This window comes from Centropristis striata, chromosome 23 (assembly GCF_030273125.1).
Source record: "Centropristis striata isolate RG_2023a ecotype Rhode Island chromosome 23, C.striata_1.0, whole genome shotgun sequence".
NCBI lineage: Eukaryota > Metazoa > Chordata > Actinopteri > Perciformes > Serranidae > Centropristis > Centropristis striata.
In genome coordinates, this window is record NC_081539.1 from 16,775,579 (window position 1) to 16,795,675 (window position 20,097).

Below are 20,097 nucleotides of genomic sequence, written 5' to 3' on the forward strand. Positions count from 1 at the left end.
ACACTGTGAAATTACTCCACTACAAATTAAAGTCCTGCATCCAAAACTCACTTAAGTAAAAGTAAAGTATCAGCATCAAAATGTACTTAAGGTATCAAAAGTAAAAGTACTTCTTACGCAGAATGACCCCTCTCAGGATGTTTTATATATTTCAAATATATTATTGTATTATTATTATTGATACAAATATTTAAGCAGCATTTTACTGTTGTCCAGGTAAGGCTAATTTAACTACTTAATATACTCGTAGTTTATTTTTAAAACATGCTTAATCGTTTTAAATTGATACATCTTGAACTGAAAGCAGGTAGCTAAATTTAGGAGAGTAAAAAGTACTATATTTGCCTCTAAAATGTAGTGAAGTAGAAGTATAATGTTACACATGTGGAAATACCCAAGCAAAGTAGAAGTGCCTCAAAATTGCAATTAAGTCACAGTACATGAGTAAATCGTCACACTGTTAAAATAATCGCCTATGTCATTTTTTGTCAAAATTGTTGTTGTTTTTTGCTAAATCATCTCCTCATGAGGCCGGCCACCTATGGTAAAATCGCCTACATCCTCAGTTGATCAGATCATGTGATTTTACCCCTTTAAGATAATGGCCTATGTCAAGTGTGTGACTTAAGCGGATTTATTATGCCTAAGTGAAAATAAAATGTGATTTAGGCAATTTTTTGAACATGCCTTTGTCACTTAAGCAAAATATGGTAACACTTTATTTTGAAGGTGTCTATGTAAGAGTGACATGAGCGTGTCATAAACATGACATGGGATGTGTCATGAGCATTAATGACACTTTGAAGTAACATTAATGCTCATGATACTGGTCACGTCATGTTTCGGACAGGCTTGTGTGACTCTTATGTAGACACCTTCAAAATAAAGTGTTACCATATCTTGCTTAAGTCACAAAGGCATGTTCAAAAAATTGCCTAAGTAATTTATTTATCTTAAGTTACATATTTTACACACAGTGTTATTACTATGACAACAGCCATCCTTTGTTACATCCTTTTTGAGTGAAATGATCAATAAATGTCATATTTTACACTTTTGGTGAAGTTTTTTGTGTTTCCTGCAAAACTTGAAAAAAGTAGTTAGGCGATTATTTTAACAGGGAGACGAGATGTACTTCCACCACTGAATACAACTAAACAAAGGTATTTCCTTGCTTGCACAGTGGAGCCTGGGAGACAAAACTCAGGGCATCAAGCACAAGCTAAAATATGCAGCAGTGCTACTGCGCATGCGGGGGTCAGGGTTGACAGTCTCCACACAGTCGTGGAAGGAGTGCGGCGGCTAAGCTAACTGCAACCACCGCAACTAGCTACATGTGGAGGGTAAAACGGGAGCCATCCCCGACCCTAACTCTGTCAAAATTCCTCCTTTTCTACCCAAAACAACTCCAAAGTTCAGCCTCATCGAAAATAAGGGACATTATCTGTTTACAATGAAAGGGTGAGTGTGAGCTTTTGAGTCACGAATAAGTAGCTTAGCACGAGTAAAGTTTTTCATGTCTGTTTTTTTCTACAAGGGGAGGAGACGGCGAGGCTAGCTAGCTTGCTAACTACTTTATTTTAAGGTGCAGGAGAGAAAATACAAACAACAGCCTCGTTACTTTAACAGCTCTGTCGCTGATATGAGCGTTAACTTAAGCCGCTTGTCGGTTCGTTCAGGTGGCGAAACGCTAACTAGCTAGCTGCTACTGGGAAGCTGAGTCAGTAAACCTACTTCAGCTAAGCTAAACAGACACACTGGATCTCAAGTCATTTGTGCGTTCGCGTCAAAGTCGACAACAGCTCAACTGAACTTCACCTGCTGGGAGGTTATTAGCCAAGTTAGTTAATAAAGTTACAAGGCAAGTTAGTGGAGAGCTCCTGCTGTTGGTTACCGTGATAACGTTACATCAACTTCAGAGTCTGCTCCAGCTTGCTCAGTGTAACCTGACATGTCAGAGTAACAAACTGGCAGTGATGCTCACACTTTTTTTGGCTTGCTTCTCAGATAACATGAATGCGATTAACGCTGTTTTAACACGTTCAGATAGGATTTCAGAAACGTTACAGTTTAAAGTTTGGATGGATGCTGGCACTGTATTTCTTGATGAACAACACACGTGACTAACAGCTGTTTTTTTGGATGTGTAGTCTCCTATAAATACCACAGTGAACCTCTCAAACATACCAGCTGGAGAGGTCTGTTTGGGTCACTTATCAAGACATTATAACACACATGCCAAGGTTATCTTGAGCCTTGATTTAAGGAGGTGCCAGGTCTATTTCTAAGTAAATATTAGGCAAGCAAATCATAAGCTTTGGGTCTTTATGTTATGGTGAAAGAGTGATATCTGGCATCCGAAAATACAGTGTGGCAGTTGTGTTGTATGACATTTGCACAGCTTCCATCGCATCTGGTCATTTTGCTTTACTTTGTGGACTAATTTTACCCAGGGCCTGCCTTTTTAAGATTATTAAAATGAACAAATATTCTGCTGATCATTTATTTGAAGCTCGATCATGTTTAGCAGTTTGAAAGATTTCAAGCACTTAACAATCTCAGGCAACTGTACTTGAGTCAAATTATCCTGACTATAACTGTGTGCCTGTTGTCAGCCATTTGACCGTTTTGCTCTTGTTCCAGTAGCCGGATCGAGCTGGGGGATGTTACGCCCCACAACATTAAGCAGCTGAAACGCCTGAACCAGGTCATCTTCCCTGTCAGCTACAACGACAAGTTTTACAAAGATGTACTGGAAGTTGGAGAGCTTGCAAAGCTTGGTAAGAAATATCAGTGATGTAACTTACTACCAAATACCTTTCAAACATTTTAAAGTATGATACTAATGGATTTCACCCCTTTTTTCTTTGTCTTGCAGCATACTTCAATGACATAGCAGTGGGTGCTGTGTGCTGCAGAGTGGACCACTCTCAGAACCAGAAGAGACTGTACATCATGACGCTCGGCTGTCTAGCACCCTACCGTAGACTTGGAATCGGTAAGGAGCTCTGCATCTCTAAAATATGCTGCAGTGCACCTTGAGATCTGTGGGGGGTTCTCTGTTTTTTACTTTGCCTTTGTCTCTTTCTCCAGGCACAAAGATGCTGAATCATGTGCTAAACATCTGTGAGAAGGATGGCACTTTTGACAACATTTACCTGTGAGTTTCTAATTATAGAGTGCATGGGATGTCATTGCATCTTTAGTTGATTGTACAAAAAGAAACTTGGATCTATTTTTTTTAACCAAAACTGATTTTTTTCAACTATAGCGTAAACAAATAAATTCTATTGTTAGTTTTTGAGCAGTTCTTCAAACTGTTTAATCCACTAAACATTTTCTTTCCCTCTCCACAGTCATGTGCAGATCAGCAATGAGTCAGCCATTCACTTTTACCAGAAGTTTGGCTTTGAGATCATCGAAACAAAAAAGAATTACTACAAGAGGATAGAGCCCGCGGATGCCCATGTGTTGCAGAAGAGTCTGCGCAGCCCATGTGCACCGCCCACCGGAGAGCTTCAGAAGGCAGAATAGGGGCACAGCGTTTGGAAAGAGCACAGATGTGCCCTCCTCCACAGAAACAGAACTGTGACAAATGCCCCAGGGTCGACACATTCAACACTTTCTTCAAAGGACGCTAAAAAGAGAAAAACAAATTTAAAGTACAAAAAATGCTGCATTAATTTTGCAAAGGGGTCCCCTTTGATTTTTGCATATTTTATTCCTCCCCTTTCCTCATACAGACAATTGAAAATGACAAAAAGCTAAGTTTCCAAAAGTGCTCCGATTGACAAAGTTGCCAACTTCAGACAGTTTTAGACCTGGTGAAGGGGAGGGTGTGGTGTTTGCAAATCATACTGTTTGTGTTTGAGTTGTTTTTATGCGGTTATAAAGCTAATGGGGACATATCTACACTGTTGAGCAAAAGAAAACGGTTGGTTTGAAGCTGTAAAAGTGTTTGAAAGACCATCACTGACACACACAAGTCCCAGCTGGTCAGCTTGGAATGACTCTTTGAGTTGTTGCGTGGAACAGTCACAGCTCTATTCCCTCACCACCCGAATCCTGGGATTTATGGGAAATGAGTTGACCAGCTTGTTGATATGTCATGTCCACAGGGGAATAACAGAAATGTATCTCCCTCGGTTCGGGCATAAAGAAGGCTGAACGATTTTCAGGTGGTGGGAAGACGTGTTCACCACTCATAATTTCTGAATATCTTTATTTTCCAGGCTATTAATTTAATTCCCCTTCAACTGTTCTTATTTTTTACAATTAAATGGCAAATGGTTCAGAGGTTCTCCTGGGTTTACTACTAAGAGTGAAAACATTAAAGAATGAAAGAAAAAAACAATATTGTACTGAATGTGTTTCTGAGAAAAGCACTCCACTTCGACTTGTGAGGGATGCTTAAATAACGGTTTTGCAGTTTGGGATTGGATTTGGGCATTATTTTCATTAGTATAATAAAGGTGTGTGAGAATGTGTGTCTCTGAACACATGGAGTGTTTTGAGACATCTTACCTTAAACACCTTTGGCACCTTATGTAGCCACCTTTCAGAATTGGTCTTCTCAAACTATCTGCCTCAGTCAGCTTCTTTTAAACACACCATTAGGCTTTGAAGCTCAGCTGATAGTTTGGAAGTTTTGGTATGGTCTATTGAACAGTGTTTTACCCAGAGGAAGCTCTGTCCCCTCTGCATGCAAGGAGAGTTGTCCTCTCCACTGTAGTATAAGCATGTTTTTCCTTTCTTTGAAGAATTTTATCTTTTCTGGAGCTCTATATTGTAAGACTTTTTAACGTCTAAATAAAGGAATTACTATTTGCAGTAAATTTGTTGTTAATTGCTTTATTGTGTTTCATGAAACGTGTTTAACTTTTAGATAAATGCATATAATTATGGTTGAAAACATTTACATATAGCATAAAAAGCAATGAAAACTACTGAATGCATATGAAGGTGCAGTCGTTGTAGTCCCTTTCCCTATACACGTAGTGATTGGCTGAAACGTCACAAATCTCGAACACCATTGGCTGTTGGTGTCCACAGAGTCCGCCCCTTTCTGCACCAAGTTCGGTGTATCTAGATTGTTTTGAGAAATGAGTTGAGTTTAATGCTGTGCTAGCTAACAGTTAGCCTCAAATCTCAAAGTACTTGCAGCGACAGACAGTCTCCAAAATGTTGAGGCTAGAGGTGAGTGGAAACTATCATTCATTAGCAGCCTTTTATTAATAGCGACGCGTGAAATTCCGCCATAATTTGCTTAATAATTATGTCGGTAACGGTAAAGTAAGCTAGCTAATAGCCAGCTAGCTAACAGAAAGCTAGCTGAATAGGTAATACCCAGGTTGCTAGTTTCCTGCTCGTTAAGTGACCGGATAATAATCTGAACATCGCTTGCTGACGTCAACGTAAACCAGGACCCACGGCTGTTTGTTCAATTCGATTAACATGCTGTTATTATGCTGTAATATGCAGGTAAATGAGTTTAGGTTAGCTGTAAAGCTAGGTTAATCATCACCAGCTTGTTAGCATCTAGTTGTAGAGGAAGCTCAGTGTAGCGACTTATATCTAACGTTACTACTGTGCAAATTATATGACAACATTACTGAGGGATAATTGCATCTGAATGGTCTTTGTTTGGTGTTATACAGTTGTCTGGTGTCATCATGCTTATTTAAAATGCACATTCTGTCTGGATGTTTTCCCTGCAGGACGGACACGGAAGGGATTTAAGGTCCAGTCTTTAAATGTGTTGACTGGTCTGGTACCTTATCATACAGGCAACTGTTAGTACAGGATGCCAGAGATGACTGAAACTCAGACACCTGGTCGTAAACCCAAGTAAGGATGTTTGACATACCTGTTTATTATTGTTTAACAACAAATAAATCAGTCGAATCATTTGGATAAATATGAACATAGTTGCAATAAAAAACATGTCTGTTTCTTTGCAGAAAGAAGAAAAACAAAGAATCTCACAATGCAGGTAAAATAATATGTCCTGATATAACCATGTTCAAACCCTGCTGCTTAGTGGACATAGATTTGTTGTGAAGGTTTATTTTACTTGTGGTCACTATGATGTTTTTAACTGGATATTAAAATTTAATCTCTACGCTCTGTAGTTGAGAGACACAGAAAAGAGAAGATTAATGCTGGGATTAACCGCATTGGAAATCTTCTGCCTTGTTCCCAGGCACTTAAACAGGTAAGAGACAAGCTGTCATTACTGCTTTACCTCATCATTATCATGCTTTAGTTAAGTTAGTGCATGTACAGGCCATTTAACTCTGTTGTGTGTGTTTTAATATCAAACCTTTATCCCCTCATTTTATAGAGTAAAAACATGATCTTGGACCAGGCCTTTCGTTACATCACTGAACTGAAGAAACAAAATGATACATTGCTTCTGGAAGGAGGAGATAAAGTCCAAGGTGACGCTTAATAATTTACTTATACTTTAGGTTATAAAGGTGTGACTATATGGGTTTTTTGTGACTATTAACATAAGATTAATGCACACATGGTTGATAATGTGTTCCTGGTCTCTGTGCAGCGGAAGAGATCCGTCGGCTTCGACGTCAGATGGAGGAGCTGAGGAGGGAGAGTGCTCACTACATCGAGCTCCTTAAAGCCAATGACATTAACATCCTGGAAGACCCCACAGTTCACTGGAAGGGCAAACAGCGTTGCGCCAAGGTGGCAAAGGTGCCTCCCACCCACCAACTCCCAAAGGGGATCATCGTCTATTCTAATGGGAATGTAATGTGCCCAGCAGGGAAGGAGACTAGCCCAACGAAACAGCCTTCTGAAACATTAATTCTCCAGCAACCTTCAGAGGTCAGTGCCAGGTTGAGGGTTAATGGAGCCCTGCTGCAAGTTAATACGTCTTCTTCCACCCCTGCACTTCTTCCTGGGTCAACCGCCACACCCATCCAGTCTACACCAGGCCTGAGAATGATAGAGCAGTGTGTGGTCGAGACACCGGCTGCAGCCCCCACTCTGCCACCATCTGTGTCTTATATCACCCTCCAGATTCCTGCAGCCACCACAGCGCTGCCCCAACAGCCGCAGCCTGCCACCCCAGCCCCGACCCTCACTATAGCAGCAACATCAGCCACACAGATCCACACTGAAAGCTCTGTTCAGTCTGTACCCAATCTCACCACGCTAACCCAGGCTATAGCCACATCCAGAGCAGCCGCCTCAGAGGTTTGCTCTTGGGTCACACAGGACACTGCCATGAGGACTGTAAATTACACTGCTATCCCCAACAGCCAAGCTCTTCTTAGGGCTGGGGCGGCCGGCAGCACACAGACTACCTGGACAACACTGCAGATGGCAGGGAACACTGTGCAGCCAGTCTGCCAGAGTCTCCCCACCCCAGAGGTCATCAGCACCACCCAGGCTGTCCAGCAGGTGACTGTTTGTCCATTGGGCAACAAACCCTCTGTTCAGCCCATTCAAATACAGATGCAACCACATGTGCCTGTACAGCAAGCACCCATTACAGCCCACATTCAAGCACAGCACTTTCAAAGACCCACTCAGCTACGGCCTGCAATGCTGAACCAGGCACAGCCTCAGTCTGTTCTAGCCTCCCAACCACAGTGTGCTGTTCTCTCCCAGTCAGCCATTGTACCCCAGCCAGGCATCGTGGCCCACACTGCTGTCGTGCCGTCACAGCCCCAGCCTGCTGTACTTCAACCAGCGTCACTGGTTCCCCATGCTCCAACAGCCCTCATACCTCAACCTCAGCCCATCCCTCAGCCTGCCCTGGTGCCCCAGCCACAGGCCACCGTGCTGCCACTCCTTCAGACCATGCAGGTGCTGCAGGTCAACCCAACTGGAGGGACAGCCTCAGGTGTAACAGCACCACAGAACACAAACAACCCAAGTGTGGTCATCCTGCAGCAAGCCAGTTCTTGCCCAACTCAATCAGTTGTACGGGAGGAATTGACCAATCCGACACCATGTCAGCATATTGTAATCATCCAGGCACCTAATCAGGTTGCACCTGCCCCTCAGAATCCTCAGGTTGGCATGGTGCCTGCTGCTGTGCCCACTGCAGTACCTGTTGTGTCCACTCAAATACCAACAACTAGCAGTTCAACATCTGGCACTTCCTTACAGAGCGTTGGGGGAAAGCAACTGGTGCACATTCTCCCACGTCCTGTTCAGCCTCAAGTTAACAATCCCCTTCAGGTCACTCAGGCCTCCTCTTCTCCACCAGTTCCTCCAACCCCACAGACTATCACTGTGAATGGCCAGGTGTTTGCCTTGCAGCCCATGAAGACCTCTGACAAGTCCAGCTCACAGGCTGGCCAGAGCACACTCCAGCTGGTCCAGCCCACCACCACTGAGGAACCAACTACTAATGTGGCCCTCAACAGTTTAGGTGCACTCAGCAGTCTCAATCAGAGCATCTCTCAGGGCCTTCCCCTTACCATTTCTAGCCAGAACAATGGTCAGCCTCCAGTTGTTCCATCATCAGTAGTCTCAGCAGTCCAGCAGAAGCAGTCACCTGCTCCAGTATCCGTCCCTGGAACTGCTCTTGCTCTACCTGTTCGGCAGCTACAGGTCCCTTGTTTGAACCCAGTCAAGTCAGGACTGGTGGTTAGTGCCTCTAAGCCTCCAGGCAAGAGGCTTCGCACAACTCTGAATGCAAAGAGGGCAACAGCTAAAAGGACTAAATCAGCCAGGAAAAAAGAGCTTAGTCAAGCACCACCTGCTGTTGCTGTTGCAGCCAAGCCAGTGGTCACTACAGGAGAAAGTCAGACAGTTCAAGTTTCAGTATCTCAAGTTTTACAGTCGGCATCGACTATAAAAGCCACAGGCATTCCCACCACTTGTACTACAGTTGTCACAACTACAGATCCTAGTAAAGCTGTAGGAAATGCCCCCTCCACACACAACACCCAATTAACGATTGTGTGTAGTTCTTCTAGCGATGCAACTGTCTTTAGTCAACCCCATCCACAGAGCAAAATCTCTGTCAGTGCAACTCAGACTGAAGTTCCATTCAGTCATACTAACACTAGTGGTATGGCAACTGCAGTTACCACTGCCGATGCCACATTAGCCAAGCCGACAGTTAGTGCAGCTGTGGCCATTGAGAGTAAACCAGCTGGCAACAATTCAACTGTAACCAAACTTCCAGTTCCAGAGGTTAAAAAGCCAACCACCAGTTCGGAAACTAGCACAACACAAAGTAAGTCAGCTGCCACAACTGTGGTTTCTAAACCGAGCAAATCTGTGGTCAGCTCTGCAGGTGCTGCTGAGACTTCCACTACTGTTTCCACAGCATGTTTGACTCCAGTCCGCACCAGCGTGCCAACAACTCCACCAGTATCTTCACACCAGGCTACCCAACCAACTCCAGTATCTCGTCACCAGTCTAATAACCAAGATCCTCTGCCCTGTAATAAACCCCAGTCTCAGCCAACAACTTCACTGTCTGTGTCCACAACTGTGGCGCTCCCATCACCTGCGGCAGTTTTTTCTGCAGCTCACAGCTCTGTTACAGCCCCTACAACAAGCTCAGAGTTTAAGAAAAGGGTCACTACCAGTAGAGCTCCAACACAGCCGACTGATATGAATATGCCCAACACCTCCCCCTGCCACCCTGCTGAAATCAAACCACCCCAGCCTCCAAGAAGAGACCGGGAGGTTCCGATAGAGAGACACTCCACAGCAGCAGTCAAAGACAGCTTGGTGGAAGCTACTTCTGGCACTACTTCTAGAAAGGATTTTGCCCTGTCTCAACAGGTGTACACTAACCTTGACGATCAAACTATAGAGCACCCTATGACATCCAGCAGGCAGACAGATTCTCCCATGTCTTCAGGGGCTGGGGCAGGCAGAAGCTTCTCTGTGGCATCCATGCTTCCCCAGGGCCACACTATTAGTGGGTCATCTGGCTCCTTTGGGACTTTTACATTTACTTCTGAGCAGGCAGAAATGTTGGCCTTGGCAATGCTTGAACAGGACAGTCCAGGAAGGCGGAGTGGAAGCTGCTCAGGGAACACTGCTTCAACAAACCCCACTGCAGCCACATGGGAGCCACCAAAACCCCCAGTAGTGTCTAGCAGTAAAGATAGGGGCTCAACTGGACAGCAGACTAAAGTAACGAAACCCATGGACACGGTTAAACCCACTGTCCAGGCATCTGTCCGAGGACAGGCTGCGGAGGGTTCCAATGGAAGCAGACTTCCACAAAATATCTCATACTCCCAGTCTCAGTCTGTCCCCCAGGTCCAGTCACAGAGCTCCTCCCAGAGCGGCACTGTGGCTAGCCTCAGCGTCAACAACCTGATCAGGCCTAGCTCCAGTCAGCAACCCTATCCTGGCTCTCCCAGTCTTGCTGGCCAACAGGGCTCAGTCCCCTCACCTGTAGGGACCCCAGCCCACATATCCCAACCCCCAAACAATGCCCTCTCACCCTGCTCCGGTGCAGCCCAACTGAATGAGTACACCCCCTTAAAGACTGCGTTAATGAGGGCTCAGGCTGGAGTAGGTGTAGGTGAGCGACAGGTGAAGATCATCTCCAAGCGGCAGGCCCAGGAGGAGGTGATGCTAAACACTGGAAAGCGGCCCAAACCTTGTCCTCCATCAGCTACCACTGTTAGCCATATGGACGTGAAAGCACCAGACCACAGCCAGATGATGGTGGGACAGCTGCCTCCCACGTCCTCAGCCGTTATGACGAGGATTAATGCGGACAGCGGAGGCCCCCTCTTCTCCACAAACTCTTTCATGAGCCCGGTAGTTCGACCAACGGATGGCCACTGCCCTCCTCAAGGACCCCCTGAGCAGAACCAACCAGGTGTGCTCCATCTGCCACAGGGTCACCCGCAGCATGCTGTGACCCAGCCTGGCCAGCACCTGGGTGGAAACATTTACATGAAACAGCAGCAGCAAGAGCAGCAGAGACACCATCTGTATCATTTGCAACACCATCTGACGCAGCCTGACCCCGCACAGCGCCACTCACTACACCAGAGGGCGCTTCAGCAGCAGCAGGAGCAGCAGCAGCAGCAGCAGCAGCAGCAGCAGCAGCATGTGCAGAAGAAGCGGGGGCTTGTCAGAGGCAGTCAAACCGGTTCACCTGCTGGCCTGCAGCAGAAGCAGCACCACCTGGAGAAGTCTGGAGTTCAGCAGCAGCAACACTCACATCAACAACAACAGACACAGCATCAACAGCACACACAGCAGCAGCAGTCACAGCAGCATCAACAACAGTCGCATCAACAATCACAACAGCATCAACAGCCAACACAACACCAACAGTCTCATCCCCAACAGCAAACCCATCAACAGCAGCCTCAGACGCAGCATCAACAACACCAACAGCAGCAGCAGCAGTTACAACAGCAGCAGCAGAGCTCTCACTCCAGACACCAGCAACATATACAGCAGCAGATCCAGCAGCAGCAGCAGCAGCAGCACTTTAGACACCAGGAGAAGAGCTGTGAAGCCCAGGCAACAGGATCCAGGGGGCACCACAGCAGCCACCTGGCCCAGCAGGAGCACCTCAAGGTGGGTGTCACATAGTAGATAATATGACGATGATGTTATTGAATAAAAACTGGAAATAAAGTACAGTGGCACCTGTAGTACTTAGGCCTGTCACAGTCACGGTAATTACAATATTGCCAACACAATGCCATAAAAACAGCAGCAATATTTAAAGACTTTGGTGCAGCATTTAAGTGTTTTTTTCACAGGACCTAGGCCAATAAAAAAAAACGTTTGATCATCCGCAAGCTCAGGCAGCTTCTCTAGACAAAAGTTAATTGCTTTTTGATCAAATTGTCATATTAGTGGCATTATCGCCCACCAAAATGTGGCTATTGTGACAGGCCTAGAGGTACTTAAGTTGATCTTGTCTGGCTATCTTTTTATTTTCATTACTAAAATTATTTGCTGATAAGTCTGTAAAACAAGTAATCATGGAACCAACCAATCAAAAGAAAGTTCTTAATTTTCATTTTCTATCGAAATCATATCAGACATAAGCCGTTCAGAGCTTAATTGAAAGAATTGGATGGAGTTCAGTGTTTTGGAGTGAACTTTTTAATTACCCATGGTATGTAATTATGATTGCATGATTTAAAAACGGCACAAATAATCACTGAGATTTCTGTTGGTGCAGCCAAGTTATAACTGGTATGCTGGTATTTTTTGGGACTGGTTGGAAAATTACAAAGACCTAGTTGTAGCCAACCACCGCAGCAGACCACATTTACACTGCCACAGCAAAAAGAATCCTGAAAACAAAAACAAAATGCTTGCCGCGGAACTTTTTTCTGTCTTGGCCCTTGCAGTGAAAAAGCAGCCCTGTCCCTTTAGCCGCAGTTCAGACAGAGGAATGAAAATTCATGATTGTTATTTATTTCAAGTGAAACACACTCATTGTATTATTTTGGCAGTTGTAAATATTTAAATGTGTATACTGTGTTTATCTATAAATGGAATGGAATGGGAACTATCAGGAAAATTAGTTGTGGATTGATGATGTTGAATAAATTTTTTCAAATAACATTGTCTTTTTCTCTCCCTCAGCCTGGTCAGGACCATAACGCTATGCAGAGGATGATGAGCACTCGGACTCTGGAGCAGCAGCTCATCCCTTCTCCCAGCAATCCCGCGTCCCGGTCATCTGACCTGGCCTGTGCTCCGTCACGGCAGGAACGTCACCGTGTTTCCAGCTACTCTGCGGAGGCGCTCATCGGTAAAAGCTCCACAAGTGGTGAACAGCAGCAGCGCATGGGTCTCCACCTTCAGCCCGGCCGCGGCACTACACAGGATCAGCCAGACCTCCGCGGTTACCTGGACACGTCACGAGGGAAGGCCAACATTGCACACAACCCACAGAATCGCCTGCCCTCTGACCATCAAGGATCTGCTGATGTTCAGCGGGTCTCAGAGTGTCCGCCATTCAAGCCCATGGGAGGAGGAGCTCATCAGCTCGGTGGTTTTGAGGCTCAGGTGTCTCGTGGGAGTGACATGGCCCCGAAGTCAGTGCCATCATCCCAGAGGGGCCCTCAGGGGCAGCAGCAAGGCGGGTTCAGGATGGGTGTTGGCCCTCCACCAGATGGCAGGAACCGCTACAGTGCAGCTCATCCTGGCTCACAGGGAGTGCAGGTCGGCCTCCCCCGGGAGCAGGAAGGTTGTCACCAGAGCTTCATGCAAAGCCTTCTTTCCCCTCACCTGCCTGAGCAGAGCAACCACCAGCGAGCGGTGCAGTGCTGTCCCCCGGTCAGCATGGAGTACAGCTGTGTGCCTGGAAGCTCTTCAGGAGACATACAGGCCAAGGCCTCCAGCCCCAGTGTGCCCCAGACACAGAAGGCCCCGTCTATGAGGCTCGGAGAGGGCAACAAGGGCCACATTTCTCAGGTCAGCAGTAATATGCATGGAGGCCCAGGGGTGCGCGCAGGTCTCCCCCACCCTCCAACCCCACACGGCAGCTCTGAGCCAGGCCGCTCCTCGGCCCCCTCCAGGCCACCCGCTGCTGTGAGCCAGCACTCTCGCCACATCGCCCGAGACACTCAGGCCACCAAGCTGAGGCCCGGTGACCGGCCTCGATCGGGTACTTTGAGACAGAGCAACCCCTTTGAGCCTGATGGCCACCTGCCTCTGCCCTCAGGGGGCGGGGTGCTGCTGGGCAGACCACAGTCTGGCGGAGAGGCACGACGCAGCACTATCGTTCGCTTTATGGCAGATAGTGGTCAGGTTCCTGGTGACAACAACCTGGTTCCTGACCAACATCTAACACAAAACTTTGGCTTCCCATTTATTCCAGAAGGAGGGATGAATCCACCTCCCATCAACGCTAACTCCACATTCATCCCTCCTGTCAGCCAGCCTAACGCCTCCCGCACGCCCTCCCTTCTGCCCGTGGAGCCCCAGAACACTTTACCCTCCTTCTACCCCTCATACTCTCCAGCTGCTCACCCCAGCCTTCCCAGTGATGTCACCCTCCAGTACTTTCCCAACCAAATGTTCACCAGCCCGAGTGCAGACAAGGGCAGCGCGCCTCCACTCAATAACCGCTTTGGCTCCATCCTCTCCCCGCCTCGCCCTGTGGGTTTTGGCCAGGCCAGCTTCCCCTTGCTTCCAGATATGCCCCCGATGCCCATTGCCAACTCCTCTGGCATCACCCCTCACATATCCAACTTCAGCCTCACCTCGCTGTTCCCCGAGATCGCCACAGGCATGCCCACTGACGGTTCGGCCATGCCAATGTCTCCCCTACTGTCTCTCTCCAACACCTCGGCTGCCGACTCTGGCAAGCAGCCCAATCGTCCCGCCCACAACATCAGCCACATTCTGGGCCACGACGGCAGCTCAGCTGTGTGAGGAGACGTCCTGCTGCATTTTGATGAACTTGTGTTCTGAAGTAGAGTTTCATTTTCATTTTGAGATATGTTGATGGTTTAAATGATGAACTATGGGGTTCATTTTGTGTCTTAATTACGCAGTCGAACAAGAACAGGAGATTTGAGAGTAAAACACTGCAACAAAATGTAATTGCAAGTAAAATAAATCTGTGATTAACAATGCAAAAAAATGGATTTGCATATATAGACACAGTTCTGTGTTAATTTCGTAATAAAGACACAAAAGTCGCTCCGAATTTTCAGCAGGTTCAGAAAATGGTGGTGAAGCACCTGTATGTCTGATTGTTTACATGTTCAAACAGTTTAAATCTCATTTTTTACCCTTTGGCATATGTTTGTCAGAGTTATAATTTGTAATATTTCAAAAATATTTTCAATTTAAGGTTCCAGGAAGTGTGGACCTTTACATCTCTTTGTTTTGTTGGTTGAACTGACTTTGTGGTAGTAAAACATTCAAATTTAGGTTTAGAATTCAATGTTTTGAGTCATTAAGAAACCTGCACAGTTACCTACCAATGTAATTTACTAACTTATATCAGGTTGTACTGTACAGAATCTGTTTGTGTTTTTTCCAAGAGCTATTTTGTAAATACCAATGTTTCATATCAGAATTGTTAGATTATGTATGTATTTGTAAATACAAAAATTGATTAATAAAGTTTATAAGGAGACATTTGTATTTGCTTCCAACTGAAGAACTGTGTGTTTCTTGCTCCACTAGATGGCACTTGAACTTTATCACTGTTTTGTTTGTTGGAGCTCTGGGGGGTTGTTGTAAAATCCACCAGTGGAAGAAAAATGGAAATTAGTGGTGGTAGTGGTGACTTTTTTTTTTCTCCAACAAAAGTGGATTTTAAACTAAGTTGCCACATCTGCAGAAGTAAATTACACACCAAATCATTTGTTTTTACTTTAAAACAGCAAAGCATCTTAAAAAAAAAAAAAACATTTTAATCATATTGTGCAGACCGTTGTTGCCACACAAATGTCAAAAGATTGAAAATATGCACAAAACACTTGTCAATTTCATAAGCTTTTATTTACATGCAATAGTGCTCCAGCATGTGCAACCACAGAACGGCTACACTGATAAGGGGAGTGTAGATTCAGGATCTCCTTCATTTTGATTGCAGAGGTCTCTGGCAAAGACTAATAATACTTAATGCACCAACCTGTGAGGGAGGATTAATACTGACACACCTGTCACAGCACCCTCACCTGGCAGTCATTTGGTAACCAGCAAATGAGTAAACAGAAGTGGTTGCAGTATAAAGTTCAGCTTATCAATGACTGAGTTTAAGATTATTTTTTTCCAGAATCTCTCCCATTCAGTGATTTAAAAAAATAACAAAATCAAAAAAATAAATAACTATACAATATATAATCTCTTGTACACTACTGAAACAGAATGATTTATGTTGCATACACTTGTTAATAGTTTGTTAATGATGAACAATGCATAATACATTTGTTACTGCTATACAAAACGACAGTTGTATTTTGAAAATAAAGCAACAGAACTAAATGGCAATGAAGCACCTTATAATTACAGCATCAGACTGGTTTTAATGGTCCCTTTGTTTCGGTTGTACGTAAAGCTAAGTACCTAAGGTCCAAACATTTAGGATGGAGGGTGTCTGTGAGGAATGACGCAAGGAGTGAGGAGGGTCTCGACATGAAGTGCTGAGCTGAGAGGAATCCCCTGCAGATTTAACGTCCCCCTGACTGATCTTCTCACAAGGAATAAAGTTTCCCTCCTCAGGAAATGCAGACAGAGTTCAGCGAGAGTCTTTTTCAATGTGAAAATAACCTTATATACAGTATAATCAGACACGTATGTACAAAAGCATAAATATATAAATATCTGTGATACAAAAATAAATATTTTCTCTTGTTTTCTTCTGTTTGTTTAACAGTCTCTTTATGCATCTGTTGCGTTGGCCGTCCTTTCGTCCTCAGGGGACGCTTCATTTGGGAGGATGTTCACTTCCTGTATTGTTGTGTCTTGGGATTGTGGTGTTGTGGCTGCTGAGGACGATGTGGTGAAAATCCCTTCGTCTTCTAGAGAGAGAAGAGGAAAGGATGCTGGTTCTGCAGATAAGAGGAGGGAAAGAGCTGGTCAGTGAAATGTAAATGTGATTGTAGTGTTTACAGGGTTCAATAAGTGAAAAACGAGCAATTTTCAAGCACAGATTTTCCATTATCATCATTATTGTTACCATTGTTTTATTTATGTACATTTAACAAGCTATTTATATTAACTTTGATTGTATATTTTGATCAGGATTATTTTATTCATAATTTACATGAGAATTGAAAATCGAGCATTCTTAAAGAACTATATACAAATTCAAGCATATTCCTGACTTTAATGGTTAGTATGCATGCTGTTTAATGGATGCTGATTCTGATGTTTAAAAGAATGGAGATCAATGTTAAATGTTTTACATTTTGCACTTAAATTTGCATTTTTGGACGTATATATTGCAGCATCATCACATGTTAGCAAAGCTTTTAGCCAACTTGAAGAGTATTTCAGGCAACAAATTAAAGAATCCACACATACTGTTAGTGATGCCATCCTCTGCTTTATTTCCACTGCAGAAGTTGCCATCACCTCCCGGTTCCTGTGAACCGAGGTGCTGATTGGACGAGTTGAGGAGCTGAAGCGTGGAGTCATCAGCAGGACAGCAACTCTGTTCATGATGATCTGGGCCACTAAGAAGTACAGACAGTAAAAAAACTGTTAATATTCAGGCTGCAACTATGGAGTATTTTCAAAGATCGATGACAGCACATTTCAAGGTAACATTTTCAAAAAACATTTCTTTTTTTTAACACTTTTTTTTAAATTTAGTGCAGCAAAGTTGGAAGGGTGCAAATATTCAAAATATAACACAACAAAATAACAACTAGATACTAGTAGGTACAATAAAGTGCAGTTTAAATACAAACAATATACACAATACTAAATATAGATATGTCAATATAGGTGATATAAATGGTCAGGTTGCCCATAGATATGTTTGTACAGTGTCTAATTCAACTTAGTTGGTATAAGAGTTCGAGAAGGCCAGCTTAATACAGAAACAAAACCATAGTGATTGTATTCTGGGCTGTCAAAACACAGGTGACCTACTCTCAGCGCTTTGCCTGAATGCATCCCATTGTGGGTTTTGCATTTACATATACATTTTAACACATATGATACGAAAATTATATTTAACCAACAGCAGGTTTGGCCTTTTTGCCTAATAAATAACATAGATTATCAACCTATTTTCAAAAGTGGGATGAAATTGCAGATGACAAGTTTTCTTCTGAGTTTAGTAGTAAAAAAAGCACTCTAGTTGATTCCCAAAGCAAAAGTTTTAAACATTATGGCTATTTCTTCACAGTTCTCCAACCATGCACTTTGTACATGTATGTAGCTACACACTTCTGAGACATTATACCTGATGAAAGAAACCCTCCTGTACATTACAGTGCATGTGGTGTATTTGAGTGTTATATGTAAACATACCTGATGGAGTAGTGGTAAACAGGCAGATGTCCATTTGATACCGTCTGTGGCAACAACGTGTCACACTCCATATCACAGTCGACCTCATCCTGCAGATCATAAGAGCATATAGATCATATATTCAACACATTACATGGACAATGTGATACAATTTATTGGCCTGAAGTAAACTATCACTCAAATGCTTAACCAAACTTTGTACAATGTGCCGTAAAGAGAGACGTGTCACAAGTAACACATATGAGCAGCAGTATTACATAATTGATGGTGTAGCTATGCATTTCTTCCTTCAAGAGAGTAGAATATTTGTTTGTTTGAGCATATAAAGAAGGTATCAGAATTACATCAGCAACGACCAATAACCGACTGCATATTGAAGTGTTTTTACCTGCTGCAGCCCTGGTAAACAGTGTGTGGAGTGGTGAGGTTTGCCGTTGGGAGTGTATTCTCCATTAGCAGGGTAAACACCATGTGGCGCCGTCATGTGGCTGTCCAGCGGGCAGTGGCCTACCAGAGCGAGACCCTGGAGGGGAACCATGGTGTACTGGCATGACGACACAGGGGTGGCCACGACGGGAAAACACAAGTCGGACGTTTGCTCTGAAATAAGCACAAAAACAAGATTAGACAGATGTAGAAGCAAATACTTTAATGACTGCAAAGAGGAAGTGTGTGGGGAACTCACTCTGTTTGGCCCAAGCCCTCCACAGGCAGAAGGGGATGAAGGCGACGATGATAAAGACGAAGGCTCCCAGGACAATACCGACTATGAGGTAGGGGAGGTCGCCGGGCCGAGGCACGGAGCCGCTGGGGTGTCCAAACCCGTGGTCTGGGGTCTCGGATGGAACAGGCCGCTGGTGATTCGGACGAGCTGAGGAGACAAAAAGTTAAATCTGTTAAAAAAAAGAAAGACAACTCGGAAAGGAGCGCATCTAGATACATATTATGTCAATATGTATGTAACTTGACCCCCTGTAAAATGACCTCACCTTTCGTTTCAAGGATCACCACGTTGCCAAATTCACTCTCTCCCTTCTCGTTGAAGCTCTGCATCTTGATGTCGTAGGCAGTTTCAGGCTGGAGGTCAGTGATTGAATGCCAGTATCTGTCTCCCTCCACCACATCCTTCTTATAGTCACTGTCATTATCGCTGTCTGTTGGCCGGTAGTAGATGTAGAAACCGTAGATGGGTGTGTTGTTTACAGGAGTGTACTGTTGAGAGGGAAATAAATCATGTTACAATCACAATGAACCTGAAATACATTGTATTGCAGAAGAGTTATTTTTATCCTGATTATCCCAGGCGGCTTTCGGGTTCAGGAAGGCATGTTTTCTTTATAAGAAAACCATTCATCAAAGCCAGAATTTGTAAAAACTGATTTTTGTCCATTTCTAATCATCTTTGAACTAAGCATATGTGATGTGTGAAATTAGCCAAATATGAGCTTAAAATAGCGATATTTCATCAAAATCTGTTTATTCTACATGTCTTATTTTAATTTTAGGCAAAAATAAAGTAAAAAAACATTTGTGCTCCTCAATGCAACTGGCAAGTCATGAATGACTCAGCTGAAACCAACAGTCGTGAAAAAAATTAAATCAAACTTACACTGAACTGCACGTTGTTTACACAGAGCAGAGAGGAGAGGACAAGAAAGGTTGTAAGAAGAGGTTATAAAAATGTAGCTTGTAAGTTCAATAGCATGTGAAGCCCCAATTATTTTTTTTCTAAATCTTGCAAACTTAAATTATCAAATAAATTCAACTTGTGTTTTTATGGCATTATTACTGTGTTAAAGTAAACAAAAGACATTTTTTAAAGTTTAAGTCCATACTTTTAGCCATGATTGTGCTGTTCTGTAGAGATGCAGGACTTTTATATCGCAGTGAAAATTGAAGCCACAGTGAGTAAAAAGTAACAGAAGCAAATAAATAAATAAATAAATAAAAACAAATTTTTGTTTGTTTTTTCTTCCAGTGACTCACCGTCCATTTGAGGATGATGGTAGTCTCATTGATGGCTTCATTGTAGGTGATGTAGGGTCCATCAACAGGTCGCTCATGGGGTCTCCCACCCACCACTGTGTACGCCTTGGAAGGGGCACTGGGAGGACTGGAACCGATTACATTCACCGCCACAACACGAAACTTGTATGATGTACCTAC

General features: G+C 44.0%; 3 protein-coding genes across 7 annotated transcripts in view; 2 read left to right on the top strand and 1 right to left on the bottom strand.

Annotated features, from left to right (window-relative positions):
- The first annotated feature begins 1,280 nt into the window (after nt 1-1,280).
- naa50 (N-alpha-acetyltransferase 50, NatE catalytic subunit) lies at nt 1,281-4,279 on the top strand. Of its 2 annotated transcripts, none has more exons than XM_059327340.1 (5): nt 1,281-1,461; nt 2,647-2,780; nt 2,879-2,998; nt 3,094-3,160; nt 3,357-4,279. In XM_059327340.1, the coding sequence occupies exons 1-5, from the start codon at nt 1,454-1,456 to the stop codon at nt 3,532-3,534; spliced, it is 507 nt and encodes a 168-aa protein (XP_059183323.1). In that variant the 5' UTR covers nt 1,281-1,453; the 3' UTR covers nt 3,535-4,279. The 2 variants fall into 2 exon arrangements, with proteins under 2 accessions (XP_059183323.1, XP_059183321.1); XM_059327338.1 differs by having other exon boundaries at nt 1,282-1,461; nt 2,644-2,780.
- An 821-nt stretch (nt 4,280-5,100) lies between these two features.
- Nucleotides 5,101-15,004, top strand: LOC131962290 (basic helix-loop-helix domain-containing protein USF3). 3 transcript variants are annotated; one of them, XM_059327269.1, is made up of 7 exons: nt 5,101-5,196; nt 5,718-5,847; nt 5,961-5,992; nt 6,132-6,214; nt 6,344-6,440; nt 6,563-11,544; nt 12,571-15,004. In XM_059327269.1, exons 2-7 carry the CDS (start codon nt 5,804-5,806, stop codon nt 14,365-14,367), a joined length of 7,035 nt encoding a protein of 2,344 aa, XP_059183252.1. In that variant the 5' UTR covers nt 5,101-5,196; nt 5,718-5,803; the 3' UTR covers nt 14,368-15,004. The 3 variants fall into 3 exon arrangements, with proteins under 3 accessions (XP_059183252.1, XP_059183254.1, XP_059183253.1); XM_059327271.1 differs by lacking the exon at nt 5,101-5,196 and adding an exon at nt 5,265-5,481; XM_059327270.1 differs by lacking the exon at nt 5,101-5,196 and having other exon boundaries at nt 5,649-5,847.
- A 421-nt stretch (nt 15,005-15,425) lies between these two features.
- Nucleotides 15,426-20,097, bottom strand: part of boc (BOC cell adhesion associated, oncogene regulated) — a 32,814-nt gene continuing 28,142 nt past the window's right edge. For both annotated transcript variants that reach the window (XM_059327253.1, XM_059327252.1), the window contains exons 12-18: nt 19,918-20,093; nt 18,921-19,143; nt 18,617-18,802; nt 18,320-18,531; nt 17,932-18,020; nt 16,975-17,126; nt 15,426-16,499 (exon numbers count right to left, since the gene is read on the bottom strand). In XM_059327253.1, the coding sequence (XP_059183236.1) occupies nt 16,330-16,499; nt 16,975-17,126; nt 17,932-18,020; nt 18,320-18,531; nt 18,617-18,802; nt 18,921-19,143; nt 19,918-20,093 (1,208 nt within the window). In that variant the 3' untranslated portion in view covers nt 15,426-16,329. The remainder of the gene's footprint in view (nt 16,500-16,974; nt 17,127-17,931; nt 18,021-18,319; nt 18,532-18,616; nt 18,803-18,920; nt 19,144-19,917; nt 20,094-20,097) is intronic.

Coding starts and splice junctions, on each gene's coding strand:
- naa50 (XM_059327338.1), top strand. Junction 2,781..2,878: donor TGGAGAGCTTGCAAAGCTTG/GTAAGAAATATC, acceptor TTTGTCTTGCAG/CATACTTCAATGACATAGCA. Junction 3,161..3,356: donor ACTTTTGACAACATTTACCT/GTGAGTTTCTAA, acceptor CCCTCTCCACAG/TCATGTGCAGATCAGCAATG.
- LOC131962290 (XM_059327269.1), top strand. CDS start 5,804: ATGCCAGAGATGACTGAAACTCAGACACCTGGTCGTAAACCCAA. Junction 5,848..5,960: donor ACACCTGGTCGTAAACCCAA/GTAAGGATGTTT, acceptor GTTTCTTTGCAG/AAAGAAGAAAAACAAAGAAT. Junction 6,441..6,562: donor AGGAGGAGATAAAGTCCAAG/GTGACGCTTAAT, acceptor GTCTCTGTGCAG/CGGAAGAGATCCGTCGGCTT.